We start from the raw sequence: 18,289 nt of genomic DNA on the forward strand, positions 1-18,289 counted from the left end.
CTTACACAGAGTCAGCATATGATAGTGCTGGGATACCCAGCACAGTAGGTCTCCACTTACACTGACCCTCTTGCCTGATTTAGTTACCTCCCCACTTACTGAATCTCTATATCCTATAGGGGGCCAGACATGAGGGAAGCACCAAAGACCATATCAACACGTATAACTTAGTAATATTTGTTACAGGGGACTAATTTGTAGTCCAGATTCGTCAGCATATGATAGTGCTGGGATACCCAGCACAGTAGGTCTCCACTTACACTGACCCTCTTGCCTGATTTAGTTACCTCCCCACTTACTGAATCTCTATATCCTATAGGGGGCCAGACATGAGGGAAGCACCAAAGACCATATCAACACGTATAACTTAGTAATATTTGTTACAGGGGACTAATTTGTAGTCCAGATTCCACATGGATTCACTGTTAAGTTTGGCACCCAAATTTTGAACGACATGCCACCATATTCAGCCAAACTGAAACTGATCCTCAAACTAGTCTCATTGGTTGAGTGGCTGGCAGGGATAAGGAAGAGACCCTCTCATTACTTCCAGCCCATGAACACCAGCATGCCTTGGGGTCAGATGGCTAGAGAGCGTTATTCCCATGTGTGCTGGATAGCTTTAGTATCAACTTGACACGCCTAGGTTGAGGGAGCCTCAATTGGGGAATTGCCTTCATTGGACTGGCCTGTGGCCATGTCCATGGGGCATCTTCTTGATTGTTGAGTGATGTGGAAGGGCCCAGCCCACTGTGGGTGGTGCCACCCCTGGGAAATTGGGCCTGTGTTGCATAAGAAAGCAGGCTGAGCAGGGGCCAGGGGAGCAAGCCAGCAAGCAGAGTTCCTCCAGTAAGCAGAGGCTCCTGCCTCCAGGTTCCTGCCCCGAGTTCCTACTTGGGGCTCCCTGATGAACTGTGACCTGGGAGATGTAAGATAAATAAACCCTTTCCTCCCCAAAGTTGGTAGTGGTCAGTGTTTTATTACAGCAATGGAGAAACAAACTAGGACACCACGCCAAGAGCAGCACATGGGCCACCTAAAGGAGTGCTCTGAACACAGGAAGTGCCGTTCTCTGTGTCTCCTTTGGTCAGGGCCCATGCTGCCTGAAAAGTTGTTACTCACAGTCACTGTGAAGATACAACCCTTACTACACAGTTTGATTTTATTCAAATTTCAACAAAAATGAAATTATGAAATTTTCAGGAAAGTAGATGAATTGGAAAGCAGTATATTAATTGAGGTGACCCAGACTCAGAAAGGTAAATAGAGCATGCTCTCTCTCTCTCATATGCAGACTCTAGCTTTTAGTATTTCTATGTATGCATATAATGTACACATATTAAGTGGGCGTGAGTGTGGGTATAGGCTATGAAACCAGAAAGGAGACCACAGAGGGGAAAGAAAAGAGGTGTTGAGGATGGTGGGGGTATGCGGTACGGCTTGTGAAATAAAAGCAGAAAGGAGGCTACTGAGGGTGGAGGCCACAAGGGGGGCTGGGGGATGGGAGAGAAGGGGGAAGAGAGTCATCGAAACAAGTTTGTTTGAAAAGGCATAATGAAATCTAATGCTTTGTATGCTAATTAAAAATAGATTAATTAACTTAAAAAATAAAACCGGGTCAAATGAAGTGGCACACACATTTAATCCCAGCACTCAGGAGGCTGGGGCAGGTGGATCTCTATGAGCCTGGTCTACATAGTGAGTTCCAGGTCAGCTGGGGCTGCAGGGGGACCTTGTCTCAAAACAGCAACAGCAACAATAACAACAGCAACCAACCAAACAAACCCAAGCCAGTGGCTTCTTATAATTCACAGGACAAAAAGCAAACTGGCTACCTCCATTCTTTCTCACTTCAAGTCTCTCCTTAGTCTCCGTCTCTGAGGCTTCTCTGTAGCATCTTCTAAATGCTCAACACCCTAGACTCCACGCTCGGCCACGTCCTGCTTGCCACCCCGCCCCCTCAGACCGACATAGACAGGTTGCTAGTACATGCATCTCCTCCAGGAGGAGGAGCTTTCATAGGATCTGGGTTTTTGTAGCATTTTTAGTCATAACTGAAAGGTAAATTACATAATACTTGGCTTTCAGCCAGCATTGCCAGGTATCTTTATTCCCTACTAGAATGCAGGCTGGCATCAGCTACTGCGTGAAGCCTTGGCCTGCTCACTTTTTCACAGGTGTGTGAGGCTCTTTCCTGTGAGTTAGCCAAACACCAGAACTGGTGGCTCTGTAGACCTTTTGCTCCTATGGTGTAACTGCCCAGCGGCCCTTTTTAACTAATGGGATTGGTAAAGTGAACAGACTAAGAAAAATACTTAGATGAAACTTGTGATTGTTATTCAGGTTTTTCCTTTCTTTTGGGGGTATGTGTGTTTGCTACCTGAGAATCTCCAAAGCTTCTGTGAGTTGGGTGCTTGTCTCTTCAAAGGATTGTTTTACTCTTTCATTTTCATTTTTATGATTTTGTGCATCTTTGTTTAAACAAACTTGAAGGGGGTCAGATCTGACAAAGACTTACACAGGTAAAAGGAAGTCAGAATCGGGCAGGTAGAATCTTACCAAATTGAAACACTATTCTCCAAGACCAATTCAAGCTCTAGGAACTGCTCAACTTTTTGTGGTGCTGGGGATCAACTCCAGGGCCCTGACACAGAGTAGGCAAGTGCTCTGCCACTGACACACACCCAAGTCAAGTTCAAGTTCTTGTGAGCACCCCTGAGGCAGTTGTTGGAGGCACAGTGGAGGAAGATGTTTGAGGTGGCTGGCATAAGCCAGGGCTTGTCTGACACCTGCAGGTTAGCCACTGCGGTTGGAGTCAGGTTCAACTTCTAAGTTTCTGCAAAGCCCTCCCACAATTCACTTCAAAAACGGTGAAGGTGGTGAGGTGAGGTAATGTACCTGCAGGGTTTATTTTTCATGCTGTTTTATTTTTTTCCTCTGAGGCAGTCACAAGAAGTTTTAGTTCTTGCTGTTCCACTTGGTCTTGCTGACTCAGCTGTTATGATCCTGTGCCTTAGAATCAAGTTGCTCTCTGACACAGGCACTCCCTTTCCCCAGAAGAGAGCCTCTCCACCCCACACCCGCTCACTTAAAGCGGAGGTCAGGCCACCATGCTGCATGAGGGCAGGTCACAGGCCTGGACATCATCATTTCATCTGTTGAAGGATTCTCTACCATGACTTCGCACTTCTGCCTACTCTTAGCTATCTTTTCGCTCTGGGACAGGAGCTGGCTTTCTGCTAAACTGCACAAGTTCCAGGAAGGCAGGAGCTTATCCCAAAGCATATGACAAAGTACTAAATGGGAAGAATATTCTGAGCCTTCTTTGTGTAATCTGTATTTTAGTGTCTGAGCATTGCTTGTGTATGAGCCACAATTAGATGTCTCCCAAAACCTCCTCCACACCACGCACGGAGTCTCTGGCTGAGGATTGCATCTTTGACATAAAGGCATTTCTGAGGTTTACAGAGGTCCAAGTTAACAGCTGTCCTAGTTTGTTTCTTCATTGTTGTGACAAAACACTCTGACCACTACCAACTTGGGGAGGAAAGGGTTTATTTATCTTATTTCTCTTGGGTCACAGTTCATCAGGGAGCCCAAGGTAGGAACTCAGAGCAGGAACCTGGAGGCAGGAGCTGGATGGAGCACAGGCCATGGAGGAACTACTGGTTTGCTCCCTGGCCCCTGCTCTGCCAGCTTTTTTAAGCAACACTGGCCCACAGTGTGCTGGGCCCTCCCAAGAAGATGCCCTCAGACATGGCCACAGGCCAGTCCAATAGAGACAATTCCCCAATTAAGGCTCCCTCAACCCAGGTGTGTCAAGTTGACACTACAACCATCTAGCATAACAGCTGAGGATGACACTTGCCCTCTAATTTTAATGAGCTCAGCAGTTGCTAACTTCTCCAGAATCAGGATCATGCAGAGGGCTTCTTGGCATGTAGAGCACTGCCAAGTCTCCCCTCAGAAGAATGGGCCAAGCACTTGCATTTAGAGCAAGTTCCCAAGTGATGCTTACTGGGGCATCTGTGGACCACATTCTGAAAACTGTGAATTAGTTTATTTGCAACTACTCTGTGCGTCAATCAGCTCTGTGTGGAAGTGTGTTTTGCTTTAGGTCAGACATTCCCACAGGTGCTATGCTGTGAGTTTCTGGGGCAGAGTAGAAACACCAACTGTAAGTTGGGTGTGGGCACAGGTTTTCAATTCTAGCATTCTGGAGACGAGGCAGGAGGATTTCAAGTTCTAGGCCAGCCTTGGCTATGTTATGAGACCCTATCTCAAAAACCGGCCATCTTAGACTCCTTTCTGATGATGCGATACAACACACTGATCAAAACAACTCAGGCGAGGAAAAGGTTTATTTGGCTTACACATGCATGTCACAGTCCATCACTGAAGGAAGCCTGGACAGGACTTCAAGCAGGAACCGAAGCAGAAATCATGGAGAACTCTGCTTGTGGATTCACTCTGAGACTCATGCTAAGCTAGTTTTCTTACATAGCCCAGCACCACCTGCTCAGAAATGGTGCAGCCCACAGTGGCCTAGGCCCTCCTACATCAATTACCGATCAAGATGATTTGCCATAGACATGCCCACGGGGCCCTCCTTCAATCCAGGCTTTCCTCTCAGATGACTCTAGCCTGTCTCAGATTGACAGTTGAACTTAATTAGGACATCAACCAACCAACCAACCAATAAATAAACCAAAATACACCAACTCTGGAAACACTTCATTTTAACAGCAACAGTGTCCTTGTCCTATTGACAGGGCCTCTGGGCTCTCTAGTGCCTCTGCTGTCCCAGCTTGAGGACAGAAGTCCCTGCACCTTTGCCTCCTCTCTGTACTCATGTGCATTTAGAACCAGCCTGGCTGGGAGACAAGCCCAGCGGAGAGGCTTCCCAGATGCAGCAAGATCTTATTTTTTCTGTCTGCACTGGTGGCTCTGAGGTGCACTTGCACCTCTTTCTGTCACACTGGACTCTGAACTTCTAGAAGACACAGGCATGCACTACTACATCTGGCTATTCTCAACTTTCTTGCTCTCAAATAAGCATTTGGCACCTTTCTGGCCTCTTGGTCCTTTTGCATATTTTTAAATTAAGATATTTTCAGTCTCAAGCTGGGAGTGGTGGCACATGCCTTTAATCCCAGCACTTGGGAGGCAGAGGCAGAAGGATCTCTGTAAGTTCGAGGCCAGCCTGGTCTACATAGCAAGTTCCAGGCTAGCTGGGGCTACAGGGAGACACTGTCTCAAAAAGACCAAAAAATAAAAATAAATTAAAAAAATATTTTCAGTCTCTCATATTAAAGCAGGCTGTGACACAGATGCATTGTGGGAATCTCCTCAGCACCCTGGGTGGACTTAGAATTAATTGTGCTATTTTTCTGGATACCACTCAGGCCCATTTTGCCCTCTAAACTTCAACCTCCAACTCTGTTCACTGCCCTGTGGATTGAGGTTCACTTCTCTGCACTGTGTCCCAAACTACTTCTAAGACAGCTACCTGACAACTTGAAAACTACACATACAGTCTGTGTTGTTACAACATATGTACATAACATGCATGCATGCTTATGTGATAGATGAGACGCATAACAAAATAACTAAACAGAGAAACTGTGTTAGCTTGAAATGAATTTTTTCAGAGGCCAAGGAGAAGTTAATATATATTATAGTTTTATGTGTGTGGTGGTGGTAAATTAATATAATGGTTCATTAGACATGGAAAAGTATGGGGCCATTTCATTTAGTACCACTGAGAGACACAGGTACTAAGAAGCCCAACCAGGCTTCATGGGAGATGCTGCTGGAAGCAGGGGGATTTTGGAGCCCTCCTTTGCTCTATGTGGCAGTAATGTGGGGATCAGGTGCAAAGCTGAAGGGTTCTTCTATGATATTGGGCCTCATATGGAACCACACAGACAGTTTATTTTTAATGAAGAAAGGAATTGGGCAAAACAACAGCAGCTGATTTTCTCTCTTAGCTAGTGCAGAAGGAGTAACAGGATAGTGAGCCATAGCCTTGAACTGCTGATACTGGACACTTCGTTCTAAGAATGCCTTTCCTCCGGCTCACTCCAGGCAGCACTGCTTGCCACCCATGTTCACTATGACACTTCATGTACTCACTCTTTTTGCATCAAAGTGAAAGGCTATAGTTATTGTAACATTTTTATTAAGAACTTAAGGTATTTAGAGCTGGCTAGATGGTTCAGTAAGTAAAGGTGCTTACCAATAAAACAAGACTGATGACCTGAATTTGATGCCCACATGATAGGAAAGAACTGATTTCTGCAAGTTGTCCTCTGATCCCTCCCACCCCAACACAAATAAAAGTAATTAAAAACTTAAAAGAAGAATTTAAGATATTGAAAAGAATGGATTTTTAATTGGATTTATCATTTTCAGTGTGTTGTTTATATGTGTGCAGTTTTGTTTACAATTTAAAATATATTTATTTTTATTTTATGTGTATGATGTATTGCCCACATGTGTATAAGTGCAGCCATGTCATGCAATGCCTGTGGAGTTCAGAAGAGGGCGTCAGATTCTCTGGAACTTGGGTTATAGACGGTTGTTAGCCACCATGTGGGTGCTGGGAATTGAATGTGGGTCCTCTGCAAGAGTAACCAGTGCTCTTAACCACTGAACCATCTCTCCAGTTCTTGTTTTCAAAAAATTTTAACCTCTTAAATTTATGTGTATACATATATGTATCCCTGCTGATCTGTATGTATACCATGTCCATATGGTACCTGCTTAGGCCAGAAGAGGGCGTCATATTTCCTGGAATTAGAGTTGCAAATGGTTACGAGTTGCCTGATGTGAGTTCTGGCAAATGAACCCAGGTCCTCTCCAAGAGCAGCAAGCACTCTTAACCACTGAGCCATCTCTCTGGCCCCAGATTGTGCAGTTTTGAATGTTTTGTTTGGAACTATTATTTCTTATATTTTCTGAAGCCCAATTTCATAATATTTTAGGAGCACACTGCATGTTGCAGGAGAAACTCAAAGAAATCTCAGTGCATCCACTATTTAACTAGGTTAAGTTTGCAGAAATACTGTTGACAGAGCCTGAATTCTCATGTGATTGCAGGTCTTTTCTGCTTTTCTGTGTTTAGTGAAACCCCAAGGAGTCTGAGTAACAGTATTCCTTGGGATTGGATAATTTGGGGTTGTGAGTTCATCTGTAGTTTGTATTTTTACCTCTACTGTTCTATGAGGCCTGGGTCGAATGACCAATCTGCCAGGGGATTTAGGTTTCTTCTTGCAAGTCCCCATGCCTTCCTAATCATTTCTCTGCTTGTAATTTACAGGGCCCCAAATAGTATAAACCCAACTCTAAGACCCTGTCATGAATTCTTAGGGACACAAACATCAAACTCATCCTTTCATTCAAGGACCTGACTCGGTAGAAAACTCAGTCCCAACTCCCAAGCTCTTCTGAGTCCACAGTAAGCTGCAAAGCCAAAGCTCTGGGTCACTGAGTTCAGAAAGTCTCCCCAGTATGCCATTGATTGGGACCAGCTGAACTGATCCCTCTTTCCTTTGTCCCTGGAAATGTCCCCTATTTTCTTGTGAGTCTTATCATATTTGCCAAAGATTCCCATTCTTACATGGGCAACTCCATAGGAGAAACCTGCAGGAAGGAGATGATGCTGATGACTGGCAGATAAATTACCCTTCCCACATTACGGATGTCTAATTATGGGGTGATTACTGCTGACCCAGCACAGTCTATGTAGTGAAGATTAATTAATTTTTTTCACAATCATTATTTTTAAGATGCTCTGAGGCTTAGTTCAAGTAAACAATTACTTTTGTGTATGTGTGTGTGGGGGTGTGGGGGTGTCTGATACGCATTTGCATGTGTCTGTGTGGGTACATGTGTCCATGTGGGTGCATATGGAAGTCAAAGGTTGACTCAGGAGTCTTCCTCAATTGTTTTCTACCTTATTTTTTTGAGACAGGGTTTCTTACTGAACCTGGAGCTCCTGATTTGCATAGACTGGCCAGCAAGTTCCCAGAATCCTCCTGTCTTCTACTGTGACCTCAGTCGTGAGATTATAGGTACAACACCTGGCTTTCATTTTGTTTTATTTATTATTTTTATGTATATGAGTGTATTGTCTGTATGCATGTAAGAAACTGTGTCATTCAATGTCCATGGAGGTCAGAAGAGGGCATTGAATCCCCTGGATCCCCTGGAACTGAACCCAGGCCCTCTGTAAGAGCAGCCAGTGTTCTTAACTACTGAGCTATCTCTCTAGCCACAACACCTTGGTTTTTATTGGGTAATGGGTGCCCAAACTCAGGTCCTTATGCTTGGCCAGGAAGAACTTTACCAGCTGAGCCATCTCCCCAGCCCTAAATGACATACTTAGATGTCAAAGGTTTTACAGAGCCTTTAGTTTAAACACTGTTTATGCAGGGACCTCTGGGTTGATCTGAGAGCTGACAACACAGGTTCCTTGGTCTCATAGGTTCTGTGAGAGAAGCAGCCACAGTGTAGAACTGCATAGAGGCCATGCTGGTCCATATCAGAAAGGCATCCTCCAAGGCCTTTAATATTGCAGACAGCAGGGGTGCTTGCCTTTTATACTCTAGCCTTCTACTCTCATCCCCAAGCCTTATAATAAGTATTTCAGTGAAAGTCAAGAAACCATGGGAAGATGGGCAACTCCATATGAGAAACCTGCCGGAAGGAGATGATGCTGATGAATGGCAGATCAATGACTCTTCCCATACTACAGATGTCTAATTATGGGGTGATTACTGCTGGCCCAGCACAGTCTGAACTCAGAACTTTCACAATAAAAAAGCTGAGCTCAAGATGTTTGAACAAAGAACAAGAGATTTACAAAGAAATGAGATCAATCTTTTTCTTTCTTCTTTTGGAACTCAAGTTTAAAACAACTTTGTACCTCTTATCTCCCTGGGATTGTCTAATAGACCACATCCACCAGTGCCTAAAGTGACAGCCATGGCAGGAATGCTAACACGAGTAGATAAGTAACTGACACATGATTTAGTAGAATGTCTGGGCATGGTGGCCATGAGATGATGTCAGCACCACTACAGAGCTCTGGCAAGTAGCACAATAAAACAAATCCTGTGTCTTGGGGAGGGTGCCTCTCTGGTCGCTGTCCTGTTACTGGCTATGGGCTGTTGTTTCCAGTCACCAGTAAGGTCAGTGGAGCCTGAGAAAGGCGACAGAGGTCCATGAGTGAATGGCATTCATGGTATTTTCAAGCGGGGTGGCACTGAGGCAACCCCCAAGGAGGGAGGGCAGAGTCTGCCTTCACAGTTCCAGATTCTGAGATTTCAGCAGCTTAAGTGCTCTCTAGGGTTGTGTTTCCTAAATATTTCTGATAGGATACCAGTGATCTCCTGGGTGCCAGCAGGTCAACTGGAGTTTGGGAGGGTAGGGGCAAGAAGGGGCAGAGGAGAAAGAGTTCCATGGTCATCAGGTTTAAAAATTCACCACCCAATCATCCTAATAAAGGTAGGTCTTGAGGGATCCTGCTGCAGAGTCAGTTCTTCAACCTAGCTTAATGGCATCTTTCAAGCTATTGCCTAAACTCCTCCTGTTCCAGGGTGTGTCTGCTCTTATCTGCAGGGGCACTATTGTCAGGGGATGCAGTTTGGTAAAGCTGCCCTTGATCACCAGCATCATCTAATTCTCAGGTGGTTTTGATGAGCAACCAGATTTGAGAGCCACTGGACAGAGACTCTTGAAGGGGAGGAATGGGCTCCAAGAGGAAAGGATGTAAGGGGGAAATATGGGGACAAATTCCCAGTTCCTAATTTATCACATGGGGAAATGGGAGTTAAAGGATTTTCCCATTCCTTAAACTGACAGGGGAAAATGTGACTTTGGCAGCCTGCTGTCTCCAGTGACACCTGGTCTCGCTTTACTGTACCTGCAGGTACAGGGGCAGGGTGGGTGGGTTACAAGGCAGGCTGTAAGGCAGGCTCCAGCGGAGGGAAGCTACCAGGGGAAGGTAGAAATGTAGAGGCAAGGGCAGGGCACTGCATAGTGAAAACTAATCTTGTAAGCAGGAAAATGAGAAGACCCAAACTGGAAGTTGGCTGCTGGGAACAGGAAGTACACTTACCTGGGCCCAAGACTAGGGGTAAAGAGCTGCCTGTTTGTACCATATTGTAATTATGTAAGCTGTTAGCTAGTCCCGTGGTGATGCTTGGGGTAGGTGTTGGGTCCTATGATTCAATGCTATGAAAAGTGGGGAGAGCAGTATTTGAATATTATTTTTATTTCAGTTGAAGGCATATCAAATTATAATTTTTGTCCCTTGCAGTTTGTCACTGATGATTTCCAGGGCTTATTTGTTAGGCTGCCCTTGGAATTTGATTAAAGGAATTAAATATCACCCTTTACAAAATTATTTGAAAACTGTTCACAAGATCAGTGAAGATCACTGTTCACAAGATCATTCACAAGATCACCAAACATCAGTTCTGTACAGGGTTAATCATGAGTGCATCCAATCCTGTCCCAATAAGCTGAATAAAAGTATTTTCTCTCATTTGAACTCAAATATAATAATTTTATTTGACCTAAGGGGTGTGGTGGTTTAATTAGCTGGATTGTTGAAGAACTACAGTTGGACAGCAGGAGTTTCATCTTTCTTTTTAATTATGGTAAATATCATAGGATATAACATTCACCATCTCACTAGTTTTTGAGAGTAATGTTACATATATATTCATACTGTTGTGCAACTAATTCTATAATTTATTTTTTAAGCTAAAAATTTAATTACATTTACTTACTATACGTGTGTGTGTGTGTGTGTGTGTGTGTGTGTGTGTGTGTGTATAGGTCAGAGGACAACTTTCAGGAATCAGTTCTCCCCCTTCTACCATAGGGGTCTTGACGATGGAACACAGGTTGTCAGGCTTGGTGGTAAGTGCCTTTAACTGAAAGACATCTCACTAGAATTCTTTATCCCATAGCAAGATCTATTTCAATTCCTGCTACACCACTAATCTTCATTGTCAACTTGACTTGATTTAGAATCACCCAGCAGATCCAAAGGTGTGTCTGTGAGGGTGTTTCCAGAGAGGTGTAACTGAAGAGCAAAGATTGACTCTGAATGTGGGCAGCACATCCCATGGGGAGGTCTTAGATGGAATAAAGAGGGGGAAAAAGAGAAATAGAACTGAGAACCAGTATTCACCTCTCTCTGCTTTGGGATAGGGGATGCAATGTGAACAGCTACTCAGGCTGTCATGGGCTATGTCAGATTGCAGCCTCAATCTATGAGCCAAGAGAAACCTTCCATTCTTTATATTGTTTCTAGCCAGGCATTTAATCCCATCAGGAAAAGTAACTAATATACTTCCCAATAAAATGAAAGTATTTTCAGGGGTTAAAGAAGCTGATAGGTCCTTTGTTTTATATATATATGTACGTTATGAAGTATGGTAGCACACCACACAAGAAGCCACCATCCAATGAAGCTGCAGTGGACTGTGGGTAGGTTCCTGCGTCTAATCTCTTCCCTGATCTTCCCTGAAGATGAATCATCTTTGCAGAATACAGTTTGGAAGATGTACAATTTATGTCCTAGTCACTGTTCTCCAGTTTGGAACTACGATCAGTGGCTAGTGTTTTCTTTGCCCTGGAGCAGTTCACAGTCCAGTGAGGGCAATATATATGCAAATAAACACTGGCAGGATGAATAATGCTCTAATACAGCCTCAAGAAGGGTGCAGAAATTTCGAGGCAGTCAATGACCCTCTGGGGGAAGCAGGTGGGAATCGGTGAGTTGTGCTTTGAAGACAGAGGAACAGGTGACAGCAGAGAAAGAAAATAATAAAAACTCAGTAAGAGGAAACATGATGATCATGGTGACCACAGTAAAGAAGAACATAGGGACTGGGCCTTGAAAGCTTGAGGACCCGAGTTCCATCTCCAGAACCCATGTTAAAAAGCTTGAGGTCGCAGAGATGGGGAGGCAGAGACAGGAGGATCCCTAGGGCTCACTGGCCAGCCAGCCTGGCCTAATTACTAAACTTCAGGCCAATGAGAGACGCTGTCACAAAGGAAAGGGGTGGCATTCCTGAGGATGATACCTGAGGTTGTTCTCTGGCCTCTGTACGTACATGCACACATGCACAGGCACTTGTGCACACATGTACATATGCATACATACACACAATCACACACACACACACACACACATACACATTTTTAGCCAGGAGAAGAGGTAGACAGTATGTTCAGGATAGAGCAGGTCTGGAGATGGCCCTCCAGGAACTCTGAGGTCTAATTGAGTAACATGCTATGCTCTGGGGACCTACAGAGTTAGCTTCTAACAGTTTCAGCTTAACAGCCGAAGACACACAAGTAAAAAGACAATGGTAAGTAATGGCATTATTAGTTCCAAAAGGAAGCTACAGGGTGCTAAGGAATTTCATGCACAGAAGATGAAGGTGAGAGTTGAAGCTGGAGGAGGGCAGGTTAGGAAAGGTCTATGGGAGCCACATAGAGGAACAGGAGCTCTACTTTAGAGCACTGGACAGGCAGGAGGATTTGGGGCAGGGGCGTAAGTAGAATCAATGATCTGGGCACTTTTTTATTTTGAGATAGGGCTTATTAGCTGCTTTTTCTGGTTATTGACAAGAAGCAGCTCAAGGGAGGAAATATTTATTCTGGCTTACAGTGTAAAACAGGAAAAAAAGAAAAAAGGAAAACAGTCCATCATGGCCAGGAAGGCATGGCAGCAGGCCACTGGCCACACTGTGTCAGCAGTCAGGAAGCAGAGAAGGAACCAGAAGTTGGGCTGAGTTATAAAGCTACAATGCCCACCCCCCAGAGACCCCTTTCCTCTAGCCGGGCTCTGCCTCCTAAAGTTTTCACAGCTTTTCAAAACAGCACTACCAGCTGGGGACCAAGTGTTCAAACCCTTGACCTTTTTGGGGGCATTTCACATTCACTCCACAACACAGGGTCTCACTATGTCATCCAGGCTGGCTTGGAACACATGCTGCTTCAGACTCCCCAGTGCTGAGATTATAGGTGTGCCCCACTATGCCCAGCTTTCTTCTCTAATCTCTCTAGGGAAGTAGGAAAGACTAAAAGAGCAGATAGAAAGCTCCTGAAAACTCAAATGGGAGAGCCTAGACTCAGACTCGGGCAATGGCACTCGATCATTCATTCCTCAGTTAAGTAGCAACTGAGTGCATTCACTGTGCTTGTACTGACTACCACGGGAAGATGAGGTGAGATGGGAGAGGGTTCACTGAACATACTTCAAAGAATTGATGAGGAAGATAGACAGAAGCAGGCATCCACAGCCACTGCAGGCTCCAGAACGGGCTGCTAGAGGTCAGCAGCAGTCACCATAGAAGAACAAGCCCAGGGGTAACGTGATGAGTTTAGCTTGGACTTTCTGAGAGAAAGGCCTGCATTTGAGATGCCTACTGGTCCACTGTAATGGGGCCAAGGATGGTTGACCACATGAAGTAGATGAAGTCCTGGAACTGGATGACACTGCCTGGGGACATTGTGGGGAGAAGACAGTTGGACACAACCCTGGAGAACAAGACACCAAGACAGACACAGGACACAGAAGAAAGTGAGCAGAGGCATTGGAGGAGAGTCAGCAGAAGCCAGGGGAGGCAGGGGAGGCCGGGGAGGCCAGCACACCTAGGCTGCAAGGTTAAGTGGAAGATGTGATCAGGGAGCATGGGCTGGGGCCACAAAGTCACAAGACAGTGGCAAGAGACTCAGTGGAGCTGGAGGTCAAGCATGGACTGGTGGATTCATGGATTATCTGTTTTCAGAATGGGAATTTGAGGGCCTGCTGCCCAGCCTGTACTTCATGCCCCTCCCCAGATATGCAGCCACAAAAGGGTTAAGGTTGGTCTGGCTGGGGTGGAGGTCTTGCAGGTTATTGGGCATTCTGAATATGACCCCTGGAGAGAGTGCAGTGTATGAGAGAGAAGGCCTCACATGACCACACTGCAAGTCCTTCCTCCCTCTGGCTACTCTTTTATTGTGGAGATGCAGCTCTAGTACTGGGTCAAGGGCATTTCCCACACACTGGGGAGGGGCAGAGAGAGTAACAGAGGGAGTTTTGGGGACCATGGCTTACAAAGATATCCTCTGTTAATCAGAAGACATTAGGGGTGTTGTTACTCAGGGTAGAGGAACTTTCCAGAATCCTCTGAATGGGGCCTTGTGGAGCAGCCCTCTTTCCTTCATACCCCCGTTCAGGCCACACACCCTCATTTAGGAAACATGTGACTTCACCCAGCCCTAGCCAGGATCCCTGAAGCAAATGGTCAACACGAAGTTTAGGGGCACATGAAACACTGGGGTACAGGCCAGTGGTCAGCAACAGAGGGCAGGGCAGTTAATAGTATCACAAACAGAAGCCTCGGGGACTTACAAAATCAGACCACGTGAGTATATGCTGGCTGTCTTTCCAGGCAACAGGGACTTAACCAGATAAATTCAATGAAAATTATTTCTGAAAATTGCAAAACAATCCTGCCTCGGGTGACACTGCTTCCCATCATGAAAAGTTTATTTTGAGAAACATTTCCTGCTGATGTAAACTGAGCACCATATAGTACAGCAATAAACCCCCAACTTCAGTAGTGGTAACAGCCAGCTCTCTCTGTGTGCTTTCTAAATGCTAACTATATAAATTTAGTCTTTGCTGTCTACTTAGGTGGTTGGCGCTCTTACTATCCTTATTATATCAATGTGGAAACTGAGGCACAGGGGTTAAGCAGCTTGCTCAGATCGTATGGCTGCTGGGCTGTCCTCACCCAGAGGTTCCTGTCTGTAATAATCAAAGGGTTCAGCTGAGTAACACTAAGGTGGACACCCTGATGGTCACTGCCATAGCCACCAGCAACTTCAGCAAGAGCCCACTGCAAGGTGGCTTGTTTTCCCTTCAGAATTCTAGACTTGAAAATTTGCTTGTTTTGAGTCACCATAGGAAGCACTCTGGCTGACTCATGGGGATTTTTTACCCTCAAAACACAACAGTGGTGCAGGCCTGAAGTACTCAAAGCTACATGTTCCCGCCACATGTCCTATCTTGGCCAGGAGGCTCATCTCGCTCACTCATCATCTCTTTACAATGTCACTGGAAGTTATTTTCCTTCCTTTTCGAGTCTGACACTCCTGTGTCAGGTCTAGACACAGATGTGAGTCCATGGTCTCTGTGCCAAATGCTGAAGTTACAGAGATCAAATAGAGATCAGCCACTGACCTGGCCAGGTCACTGTCCATTTCCCTTGCTGGCCCTCTCTGGAAGAGGTGAAATACGGAACAGAAGATGTACGTAGCCATCCAGCTCAGCCAGGCTTTCTACCACATATCAGAGCTGAGGTGTGGATGCCTATATTTGAGCTACAGTCTCAGAGCCAGGAAATAGCAACAGGCAGACATGTTTCCTTTGGACATGGTAGATTACCAAGAGGACAGTTATTCTAGGACCCATGCTACCTGAGATACTGGCTAGACCTTGAGCTGACTAGAGGGGACAGGGATGGGGAAGAAGCAGGCTCTAACTGGCATTTTCACCAGTGCTCAGACTAGTGGTGGGCACACTGTGTTCTATACATGCTACTTTAACAGAATCAAGGTAGAAGGCATGAGGTATTCCCTTAGGTGGACAGAAGAGTTGCTAAGACAAGGGTGGCTGTAGAAGAGTATGTTTGGAATCCTCTGTCACAACTGTAGAGTCTTATACCTGAACAGCAGCTGGTGTAACTCAGCAAGCGGTGTCACACACCTGCATGCATATACTCTGTGCTTATTACATGTCCACCAACCCCATCATCTGTACTGTCCTTCCTGTGGTGCTGTGGATCTTTCCTGAGTACCAGATCCAATCCCCCAATCCCTGCCAGCTGCTGTACTCAGAGGCTATGCATGGACAGCCTTGCTCCCAGCCCATGCTAACTGCTCCTGGCTCATGGCTCCAAGTGACGAAGCCTGATTTATGCTGATTTTGTATAAACTGTATAAAGAATGCACAATTTATCTTTTACTGTTACAGTTCTTGGTCCTGGGACCTTCATGTCACCCCTGTCAGGGTGGACTAAAATTGGCTCACTTACCACTGTGCAGCAGAGGGGCCAGAACCACCAGAGCAGTGCCAGGGCCAGGAGCAGGAAGAGGATCAGCAGTGCGATTGCCAGGATGGAGCCATCTGACTGTGGGTGAAGAGAGGGCAGTCAGTGGAGAGTGGACCATGCAGGGTTTTCCCTCCTAAATCCTTCCCAGAGGTGGCAGATTTGAGATGCAGAGAAGAGCACAGCACCCCGCTCATTGTTTGGGCTCACAGTCCCGTGAACACTCTCTTTAGCCGATCTTCAAGAAAGAGGGATTTGCCTTTTGGGGGAGGATCTTTTATTGTCTTTGGGACCGATGTGAAGGATCCAACCTTCAGAAAGAGCAGGAGCAGAGGTACAGAGCTCTGCCCTCTGCCCCTGGAACATCACCTCTACCAGGTAACAGATTCGTTATCCCGAGGCCTGGGGTTCTGGCCACCAACTGGGCTGATTCAAAGCAGTCCTACTTAGGATTCAGTCACTGCCTCCATCCCTGGCGCTCCTACATACAGGTGCCTGCAACAGACCCCTAAGACTGTAGGTGAAAAGTCTAGAGCCCGAAGGGGTCAGAATACAGGGTGGGGGCAGGGTCACTGCTGCCAAGTAGCAGGTGAGGGTAGGGTGGTGAGTCAGGGTAGACAGCTCATGTGTGGTGAGGGAGCCAGGCAGCTGAGATCAGTTATAATGACTTCTACACATGCCTAGGCCAGTCCTGGAGCCAGGCATGGCTGCATGGCCCGAGGTGTTAAGTTTTAGTGCACCTAAGTCCCATGTTTGCTGTCAGCATTCCAAGGTTGCTGATTGAGGAAGCCACTTAAGTTCATGGGTCTAAATCCTCTCCTCCCAGCTACATAAAAGCCACAGCCCCCCTGGGGCCTGGGACACACTGCTATGCATATCAAAAGCCCCTAAGCAAAACTGGCAGCCCCTTCTTTGGCCCAAGAAAGCAATCAGGGATTTTCCCAGATAATAATATAATTAAAAAAAAACCAAACAGCTACATAAATGCTTAACATATAATTACCACATAGCAATTGGTTACTATGCTGATATACATTGTCAAAAAATGTTCCTGGTATATATTAGAACACCTCCTATGCCTTTAGGCCAGATAATACAACTTGGATCAGGCCATACCTCCCTGCAGCTCTGGGACAGTTAGAGAGCTGTCCTTGCTGGGGCCCAACAGCCTGGAAGGGGGGGGGGCATTTATTGTCCTAACCATTACCAAGTTCCTTTACACTCTTTGTCACACTATGTGATGCAAGACTTCTTACCACCTCTAAAAGGTTATAACATGTCAGATTTCTCCTTTGTTTGGGGACTGGTTGGAGACTCCTCAGGAAGATTAGCTCAGGGAGGCCTCCTCTTTGAAGAAGGTCCTCTGGCCTCCTCCCACCAGCCTTCTCCTGGTGGCTCTCTTTCTCTTTCTCATTCTCACTCTTAATGAAGCTCCTCTCCAGGGGTTAAAGAGAAGCCTTGTCTTTTGTTTAGATCTCCATATGTTATATTGCTTCTGTCTAATGCCCTTCCTCCCACCTCAAGGCCCAATCACGGTCTTGAGGCCCTTAATGGACCTCACTCCTGAAGGGAATTATGAGTTATGTGTCATCTGTATTCCCACACTGACTGCTGCTTTTCTTGTTTTAGCATTATAACAATATAAAGAGATTTCTGTACATTTGAGTCAGGAGTCAGGGGCAGAAAGACTGTCTCTGAAGTTTACTAACAGTTTATACCAATAGGTTCTTGTTTTGATACAGAGTCTCATGTATAGCTCAAGGTGGCCTTAAACTCACTGTGTAGCTTAGGCTGGTCTTGAACCCCTGATCCTCCTGCCTCTACTTCCAGAGCGCTGGGATTATAGTCTGTGCCCTACGCCCAGCATTTTCATTGATAATTTACTGATATGTACTGAACTGTTAAAGTAGTTTGACTGGTAGGGGCTTTTGGCAATTTAATTCCTTTTTTTTAAACTTTAAAAATTTTTAAAAATTTATTTATTTTTTAATTTTATCTGTGTGTGTGTATTGCCTGCATGTAGGTAAGTGCATCCATGTCATGCAATGGCCATGGAGGTCAGAAGAGGCTGTTGGATCTCCTGGGACTGGAGTTACAGACAGTTGTTAGCTGCCATGTGGGTGCTGGGATTCAAACTGGGGTCTTCTTCAAGAACAACCAGT

At 45.6% G+C, this 18,289-nt stretch overlaps 1 protein-coding gene across 1 annotated transcript in view; it reads right to left on the minus strand.

Annotated features, from left to right (window-relative positions):
• The window catches only part of Antxr1 (ANTXR cell adhesion molecule 1), a 254,868-nt gene that overhangs the window by 98,580 nt on the left and 137,999 nt on the right, over positions 1-18,289 (minus strand). Inside the window, 1 exon segment of the mRNA XM_029553527.1 lies at positions 16,113-16,208. Within this exon segment, the coding sequence (XP_029409387.1) occupies positions 16,113-16,208 (96 nt within the window).

This window comes from Nannospalax galili, unplaced genomic scaffold, assembly GCF_000622305.1.
Source record: "Nannospalax galili isolate Female #2095 unplaced genomic scaffold, S.galili_v1.0 scaffold204, whole genome shotgun sequence".
In the NCBI taxonomy this organism is placed as follows: domain Eukaryota; kingdom Metazoa; phylum Chordata; class Mammalia; order Rodentia; family Spalacidae; genus Nannospalax; species Nannospalax galili.